The sequence below is a fragment of the Lissotriton helveticus genome, chromosome 11, assembly GCF_964261635.1.
Source record: "Lissotriton helveticus chromosome 11, aLisHel1.1, whole genome shotgun sequence".
Taxonomy (NCBI): Eukaryota; Metazoa; Chordata; class Amphibia; order Caudata; family Salamandridae; genus Lissotriton; species Lissotriton helveticus.
This window is the reverse complement of record NC_136072.1, coordinates 624,273,590-624,282,452: the sequence shown is the minus strand read 5'-3', so window position 1 is coordinate 624,282,452 and position 8,863 is coordinate 624,273,590. Positions and strand designations below refer to the sequence as shown.

The 8,863-nt window shown below is 50.5% G+C and overlaps 1 protein-coding gene across 2 annotated transcripts in view; it reads left to right on the top strand.

Moving 5' to 3' along the window:
* Positions 1 to 920: 920 nt before the first annotated feature.
* PARL (presenilin associated rhomboid like) overlaps positions 921 to 8,863 on the top strand; it is a 129,229-nt gene continuing 121,286 nt past the window's right edge. Inside the window, exon 1 of one of the 2 annotated variants that reach the window (XM_078666443.1) lies at positions 921 to 1,161. In XM_078666443.1, the coding sequence (XP_078522569.1) occupies positions 1,073 to 1,161 (89 nt within the window). In that variant the 5' untranslated portion in view covers positions 921 to 1,072. Of the gene's footprint in view, positions 1,162 to 2,014; positions 2,035 to 8,863 lie in introns of those variants that run through there. The other variant, XM_078666444.1, reaches the window with a different exon arrangement.

Below are 8,863 nucleotides of genomic sequence, written 5' to 3'. Positions count from 1 at the left end.
CTCTCGATATAGAGACTTTGAAATGAGTGGACACTAGTCATAGACATCCAGACATGAGTGCCCTCCAGAGACTATGGGGACCATGGACACTCAGGAGAGTTGGGAAAAAGGTTATTTTGTTTATTGTTGAAAAGGGGAGATATGTAGTATGCGCTCTAGTCTATGAGCGTGAACGCGATGACGCGTCACGCTATAGACGAGAGCGTGAGGCGCGCGCAGGCGCAGAAGCGAGTTGGGTGAAGGCGCGAAAGGGAGAAAACGGCAGTTGGCGACCGGAGCGATTGTTGGTTAGACGCTCGGCGCCCTAATGCTTGATTTGCTTGATAACTAATGCAAATAAAGAAGTTATCATTTACAGAGTCTCAGTGTGTAGTGTGGGGGCAAAGGAGCAACATTACACATGGCTAAACACTTTGAAAGTCCCAACCACGAGAACTATTGGCTATGCCAACGCTTGTTTTTACATTTTGGAAGTTCCGCCTGACTCTAATATGGCCGCTATACAGGACAACACTCATCCCATGGGCTTCGAGAGAGCTTGTGGCGTGGATGAGTCGGGGAAATAACTAAAGGACAAGTAGGTGTAGGCTCGCTCAGTTGTACATGTTTGCGAATCGCCCATTTTTTAATGCTCAACTGTACTACGTTTTTAAAGTTTCTCCAGAGTGTCTCGCGCAACTTGATATATAAAAGCACATTTTTAAAACGAGTTGAACCACTAAAAATATACATATAGAGTTATATCTGTATTTTTTGTTTGACTTATTCCAAATTGTATACAATCTTTTTCATTTAAGCATTTAATAGGTTTTAGGGAAATGTGTTCTTGGCAGCGTTCCTCACACAACTTATTGAGATCTATTCATTTGGAAATGGAGGCAGGGATTGTTTTACACGGAGGACAAGTAGAAACGAACCGCGTCCGTCTTCCATTTCTTGTGGCTAGAGAGTAAACTGCAAAGAAAATTGTGAGAAACTGCACAGAAAATTGGGACGTGCTCCAGTCTGCAGTGCAACTGTGAAGGAGTCCTGTGAATTAAAACAGAAGTCAATGTGAGAGTAGGGCTGCGGAATGGCCTGTGGGACTTGGGTACTGAGGAGCTGCAGAGCACGAGGCTGGATTCAGGACAGCCTGACACAGACACGGAACTGCGAACACAGGTAACGGCGATGCCAGTGAGGAAGAGCCCTCCCCCTGACCACCCTGGGCTGCAAAAGCTGAGCCTCGCCCCAGGTAGGGCATTTACTTAGTCTAGGATGCATGGTCACAAGCCGCTCACTAGATAGTGGTGTCCCTACAAGTAACAAACTGTACAGCCTTCCCTGTCATGGTGAAACCATAATAAGAATGTTGCCCCTAGAAGCAAGGTAATTCCAATAAAGTAATTGCAGGAATTAAAAAATAAAAAACATTTTTATGGATGGTGATGGAGGTTTACAAAGAATGTGAACTAATGTAAGTAAGTAGCCTTTATTGTTCGATTAATGAAAGTCATTACAATATGAATCATATGAGTCGAAAACATGCTATAAAATATGCCGTTCAGTGAAATCATTTTGAGATCAGAAATGTTAACATCCTTCTGTAGAGTTTGCAAATGAGCAGCGTATAAAGTGAAGTATCATTGTCAGTCCAATCATACAGTATGATTTGTCTAAAGGGCATTTGCATTTCTCTGTCTGACCCAAGTGGGGACAGGGTCATTGTCGTCAAAACTTATAAACATGTCCCTACTTGAAGCTGGGATAGTTCAAGAGAAAAGTGCTTGTGCAAAAAAGAGAACTTGGGTAAAGGACTATTTTAAAGCAGCATTTAAAAGTGGTTGGCTGTACTGCAGTGCTATGGTGGGGACTAGTCCCAAGGCGGGCATGGTTTCGTATGGGGAGTTTAGATCCTGTCTACCCCAGATTGCCAATATGAGTTGTTTAAATGGTGACACTGGATGTTTTTATGTATTTATTTTTATTTATAGTATTTTATAAAGCGTGAACATGACCATCAAGGTATCGGAGAGCTGTACACAGCGAGCTGATGTGAGTTACAGTACAGTAAAGACATGTTTCACTTAAGATACTCAATACATAGAGTTCAAAGAGCAAGGTATAAAAACATTTGCATACAATATCTAGTAGGGTGGATGACAGTTCTCCTATGACACATGTTTTTCTAGTAGTAAGGCTTTTGCTTCCTTCTTAAACAACCTGAATGAGGTAATTGAAGGGAGTTCCAAAATTACAGAGCACTTGTGGCGAAAATGTGGCCTTGAGTTTTCTTTTTAATCTGTCTGGGTCTAGTATGAGGGATTTAGCACTTATGGAGTCTCTTCTGCCTCCTGATAGCTTGTTCCTGTTCACCATTTATTTTTGGTCCGGAGTTGTGTAGAGCTTTGTGTGTTATGAAAATCATTGCTTCAACATGGAGTCAGTTAAAGGCTCTGAGTGATGGGGACATATGATCGTAACGACAAGAGCCTGTTAAAAGTCTTGCTGCAGCACTTATTGTTGCTTTCATTGAGGCTAGGCTGACTTTCAGTAGTCCAATAAGTGTAGGATTCCCATAGTCCAATTATTTTTTTTATAAATCCTTTTTATTAAACGTACGTCAGCATCATAAATAGCATTATCATGAGTCTCATATTCTATGCATCCTCAGTACACTAGTGCACAATCGGCAATAAATATTCCTATATGACAATGAACACTTTACAATCAGAATCTCAATCTAACTTAAACCTCTTCTTCTACTCTGTCCCTCATATAGCTTCCTGAAATCTCCCAGTAGCCCCTATAAGATTCCCCTGTTGCCATACTTTTTCCCATTTCTTGGGACAACCCCTGCTTTTGTATATAGTCTTTTCTGCGGTACAGCACCAGTCCATGTCTCGCTTCCATTGTGTCGCTGTTGGTGTTTTCGTGGCCCCCCAAGCTCTCGCAATGTTCCATTTGGCATTGCGGCCACTAATAGCCATCGTTTTTGGTATTTAGGCCATGCCTGTTCCCCTGGTACACATAGTACATGCCACCGAGCTTCAAGAGGAACCTCCCGACTCACCACCTCTGACATTGTGTATCACCTTCCGCCAGTAACACTGGATGACCGGGCATTCCCACACCATATGACAGAAGGTACCTCTTTGATTGCATCCCCTCTGACATTGTTCTGTAGAAATGCACCCCAGATTGTACATGAGTATACTAGTGGAATAGGATCTGTGAATTATTCTTAGTTGAACCAGCCTGAATCTTGCTTGAATCGCCACCACCCAGTCGTCATCTTCTAGTAGGCCTACATCAGTTTCCAAGGACTCTCTTAACTTTATCAGGAGATCAGGGGCATTATTGATTATCTTTCTATAGGTGCATGGCAGTGCTTTTTCCAGTATTGGGTCCAATAGCAATCTATCTTCAAGTGGGCTATATTTGGGTATCTGTTCTCCCTTCTTTAAATATTTGTTCAAAGCATGTCTCAACTGTAGATACCTGTAACGTTTTGTGTCCGCTAACTGGTAATCAGTCTGTAATTCAGAGACTGTAAGCATATGTTGCCTCGCCACACATCTCCCAGTCTTATTATGTCGATCAATTTCCATTTTCCAACGCCGAGTAAGTTACCTACTTCCTGGAGCGTGTCACTGTCCCCGAGAGGGGTCTGTTACGTTAGTTTATCAGCCAAAGCGAGAAACTGGTTGGCCTTTGCCCATATTTCAACGACTATATGAGTATGTGGTGGCCTGCCACCCGATTTTGTCCGATTATATAGTGCTCCCATTTGCCCAGTGGTCCACCCCATACGCTGGGTCGTTTCTATTTGTGAACACCCAGTCGTTAATTACCATTAGATGTGAGGCCCAATAATATTTCAGCAAGTCCGGAATAGCCAGCCCACCCTCCTAGACACCCTTCTGTAGTTTGGCTAGCACGATTCTCGTACCCCCACCATTCCACAGCAATAGCTAGCCCACCCTCCTAGACACCCTTCTGTAGTTTGTCTAGCACGATTCTCGTACCCCCACCATCCCACAGCAGCGTCTTAAGTTCGCTGTCCACTTCTCCAAACAATTTGTCAGGAATTGGGCACGGGGTGTTTTGTACTACATGGAGCCAACAGGGTAATGATATAATCTTATATAGCACCGCCTTCCCCATCAGGGACAGCAGCAGCTTTCTCCAATGAGTAATGTCCCTCCTGAGGCGCTCCAGCTGTGGTTGTAGGTTTTCAGTCAGGAAGGCTGCGTCAGTTTTTGTTATTCGTATACCCAAATACTTAAGGACATCGTCAGCGTAGAGCATGGGTACTCACAAACTTTCTATCGGGGGCCAAATTTACAGTGTGGTTTGTGGCCGAGGGTCGCACCGGTGGGGGCGGGTTCAGAGGGGGAGGGGCGGGGCTAAAGAAGAAAAAAACAGTGACCATGAGGCTGAACACAGGTCCCTGCAGCAGACGCCTTTGTCCACTGACCCACCAGACCCGGCATACACATCTTTCCCTTTCCCTTTCCCTTTCCCTTTCCCCTTCCCTTTCCCTTTCCCTCTCTCTCTCTCTCCCCCCCTCTCCATCTCCCCCTCTCCATCTCCCCCTCTCCCCCCTCCCTCTCTCCCCTCCCTCTCTCCCCTCTCTCTCTCCCCTCTCTCTCTCCCCTCTCTCTCTCCCCCCCTCTCTCCCCCCCTCTCTCCCCCCCTCTCTCTCCCCCTCTCTCTCCCCCGCTCTCTCCCCCTCTCTCTCCCCCGCTCTCTCCCCCGCTCTCTCCCTCGCTCTCTCCCTCGCTCTCTCCCTCGCTCTCTCCCCCGCTCTCTCCCCCGCTCTCTCCCCCGCTCTCTCCCCCGCTCTCTCCCCCGCTCTCTCCCCCGCTCTCTCCCCCGCTCTCTCCCCCGCTCTCTCCCCCGCTCTCTCCCTCGCTCTCTCCCTCGCTCTCTCCCTCGCTCTCTCCCTCGCTCTCTCCCTCGCTCTCTCCCTCGCTCTCTCCCTCGCTCTCTCCCTCGCTCTCTCCCTCGCTCTCTCCCTCGCTCTCTCCCTCGCTCTCTCCCTCGCCCTCTCCCTCCTCTCTCTCCCCCCCTCTCTCTCCCCCCCTCTCTCTCCCCCCCTCTCTCTCCCCCTCTCTCTCTCCCCCTCTCTCTCTCCCCCTCTCTCTCTCCCCCTCTCTCTCCCCCTCTCTCTCTCCCCCTCTCTCTCTCCCCCTCTCTCTCTCCCCCTCTCTCTCTCCCCCTCTCTCTCTCCCCCTCTCTCTCTCCCCCTCTCTCTCTCCCCCTCTCTCTCTCCCCCTCTCTCTCTCCCCCTCTCTCTCCCCCTCTCTCTCCCCCTCTCTCTCCCCCTCTCTCTCCCCCTCCCTCTCCCCTCTCCCCCTCCCTCCCACCCTCTGTCACCCTCTCTCTATTTCCTTCCCTCTCTGTCACCCTCTCTCTATCTCCCTCACTCTCTGTCACCCTCTATCTATCTCCCTCATTGTGTCACCCTCTCTCTATCTCCCTCACTCTCTGTCACCCTCTATCTATCTCCCTCACTGTGTCACCCTCTCTCTATCTCCCTCACTCTCTCTATCTCCCACCCTCTCTCTACCCCCTCTGTCACCCTCTCTCCCTCTCTCCCTCTCCCTGCCTCTCTCTATCTCCCTCCATCTCCCTCCCTCCCCCTCTCCCTCCCTCTCTTGTCACCCTCCCTCTATCTCCCTCCCTCTCTGTCACCCTCTCTCTATCTCTCTCCCTCCCTCTCACTCTCTCTATCTCCCTCCCTCCCTCTCACTCTCTCTATCTCCCTTCCTCCCTCTCACTCTCTATCTCCCTCCCTCTCTGTCACCCTCTCTCTATCTCCCTCCCTCTCTGTCACCCTCTCTCTATCTCCCTCCCTCTCTGTCACCCTCTCTCTATCTCTCTCCCTCTCTGTCACCCTCTCTCTATCTCTCTCCCTCTCTGCCACCCTCTCTCTCTCTGCCACCCTCTCTCTCTGCCACCCTCTCTCTCTGCCACCCTCTCTCTCTGCCACCCTCTCTCGCTTTGTCTCCCTCTCTCGCTTTGTCTCCCTCTCTCGCTTTGTCTCCCTCTCTCGCTTTGTCTCCCTCTCTCGCTTTGTCTCCCTCTCTCGCTTTGTCTCCCTCTCTCGCTTTGTCTCCCTCTCTCGCTTTGTCTCCCTCTCTCGCTTTGTCTCCCTCTCTTGCTTTGTCTCCCTCTCTTGCTTTGTCTCCCTCTCTCTCTTTGTCTCCCTCTCTCTCTTTGTCTCCCTCTCTCTCTTTGTCTCCCTCTCTCTCTTTGTCTCCCTCTCTCTCTTTGTCACCCCCTCTCTCTTTGTCTCCCCCTCTCTCTTTGTCTCCCCCTCTCTCTTTGTCTCCCCCTCTCTCTTTGTCTCCCCCTCTCTCTTTGTCTCCCCCTCTCTCTTTGTCTCCCCCTCTCTCTTTGTCTCCCCCTCTCTCTTTGTCTCCCCCTCTCGCTTTGTCTCCCCCTCTCGCTTTGTCTCCCCCTCTCGCTTTGTCTCCCCCTCTCGCTTTGTCTCCCCCTCTCGCTTTGTCTCCCCCTCTCGTGTTGTCTCCCTCTTTCGCGTTGTCTGTCTCTCTCTCTTTGTCTCCCTCTCTCTCTTTGTCTCCCTCTCTCTCTGTCTCCCTCTCTCTCTGTCTCCCTCTCTCTCTTTGTCTCCCTCTCTCTCTTTGTCTCCCTCTCTCTCTTTGTCTCCCTCTCTCTCTTTGTCTCCCTCTCTCTCTTTGTCTCCCTCTCTCTCTTTGTCTCCCTCTCTCTCTTTGTCTCCCTCTCTCTCTTTGTCTCCCCCTCTCTCTTTGTCTCCCCCTCTCTCTTTGTCTCCCCCTTTCTCTCTGTCTCCCTCTGTTTGTCGCCCTCTGTGTCCCTGTCTCTCACCCTCTGTCCCCCTCCCTGTCTCTCACCCTCTGTCCCCCTGCCTCTGTCTCCCTCCCTCTCTCGCTGTCTCCCTCTCTCTGTCTCTCTCTCTGTCTCCCTGTCTCTCTCTCTCTGTCTCCCTCTCCCCCTGTCGCCCTCTCCCTCTTTCCCTCTCCTTCCCTCCCCCTTCCTCCCTCTACCTTCATGTCTCTGTCTCTGTCTCCGTCTCTCTCTTTCTGTCTCCCTTCCTCTCCCTCCCTCTGTCACCCTCCGTCTCCTTCCCTCTGTCTCCCTCCCTCCCCGTCTCCCTACCTCTGTCTCCCTCTCCCTCCCTCCCTCTCCCTTCCTCTCTCTCTCCATCTCCCTCGCTCTGTGTTTCTCTCCCTCCGTCTCCCTCCCTCCCTCCCTCTGTCTCCCTCCCTCCCTCCCTCTGTCTCCCTCCCTCCCTCCCTCTGTCTCCCTCCCTCCCTCCCTCTGTCTCCCTCCCACCCTCCCTCTGTCTCCCTCCCTCCCTCCCTCTGTCTCGCTCAATCTCCCTGTCTCCCTCCCTCTGTCTCCCCCTGACTGCCTCCCTCTGTCTCCCTCTCTCTGTCTCCCTCTGTCTCCCTCTCTCTGTCTCCCTCTCTCTGTCTCCCTCCCTCTGTCAACCTCGGTCTCCCCCCCTCCCTCCCTCTCCCTCTTCCTCCTTCTCTCTCTCACCCTCTGTCACCTCACCCCGCATGTGTGGCAGCCAGGGCGGAGACAGTTTCCCCGGCGTGCACACACACAGCCACACCTGAGTACTTCACAGGTCTTTAAAATACAATTTACATGTTAATAAAGCGTTGTTGTATTTCACCTCTACTCAGCGCCCCTGCAGCTCCACCCTGACAATCACTAGAATCGCTAGGCCCCCACAGAGCAGAGTCTCTCAGAGTCAGGATGGGCTGCTGCAACCTGCAGTGTCTGCTGACACACTTTAAATAAAATGTAAATAACACGGGTACGATGTCTGCAAGGTCCGCAGGCTGCCAGGGAAGCCTTGCTGGGCCGTACTATGAGTACCCGTGGCGTAGAGTGATATTCGTTCCTCCCACAGCTCCCTCCCTCCCCCCCCCACCCCCCTCCGGAATACCAGCGATCACCGGGTCACCTCTCGCGAATACAATCGGTGACAGAGGGCATCCCTGCCGTGTGCTCTTGTGGAGCACAAAGGCACCCAAGACCGTACCATTTACCCGAACTCTGGCTAGAGGATGTGAGTATAATAACTTTACCCATGACTGGCAGTGTGGACCAAACCGCCCTAGGACCTCAAACAAGTAATGCCATTCTATACTATCAAACGCCATACAGGCGTCAAGTGAAAGGAGTGTTGCCTCCATCCTTGGGTTTGTCTTCACTAGGTACATCACCCCGTAAAGGTGTCTAAGATTGAGTCTGGTGCTTCTGCGGGGCATAAAGCCTGGTTGGTCAGGGTGTATCAGGGTCGTAATGGGGACCAGTAAACGATTAACTAGGACCTTGACCAAAATTTTAATTTCCGCATTCAACAGGGTTATTGGTCTGTAAGAATTGCACTGGTCCGCCGGGTTTGGGAATTACCAATATGGTAGCCGTTCGCTGGTCAACCGGTAATCGTCCCCGTTTCCGCGCCTCATTGAACATGTCTAATGGACATGGGGCCACCATACTTGCTGTACATTTAAAGAGCTTGATGGGCAGACCATTTGGACCCGGTGCCTTGCCAGCTTGTAAATCCTGTATAGCTCCTGCTATTTCTTCAGTAGTTATTTCCCTATCTAATTCATCTCTTTCTTCCACAGTTAGTTTCGGTAGTCGCATTTCTTCCAATAATTCTCTACAATCAATGGTTGTCCTGGTGGGGTGGGACTCATATAGTTCCTTATAGTAATGCCCGCGACATCTCCTCCCCAGTATTATGTATACGTCCCTGGCTGTCGCGTATTTCCACCACCCAGCTCCTGTCCCTGTCCCTCTTTTCGAGCCAGGTGATCATTTTGTTGGCTTTATCCCCTAGGTCATAAATACGTTTCTGAGTTGTGAT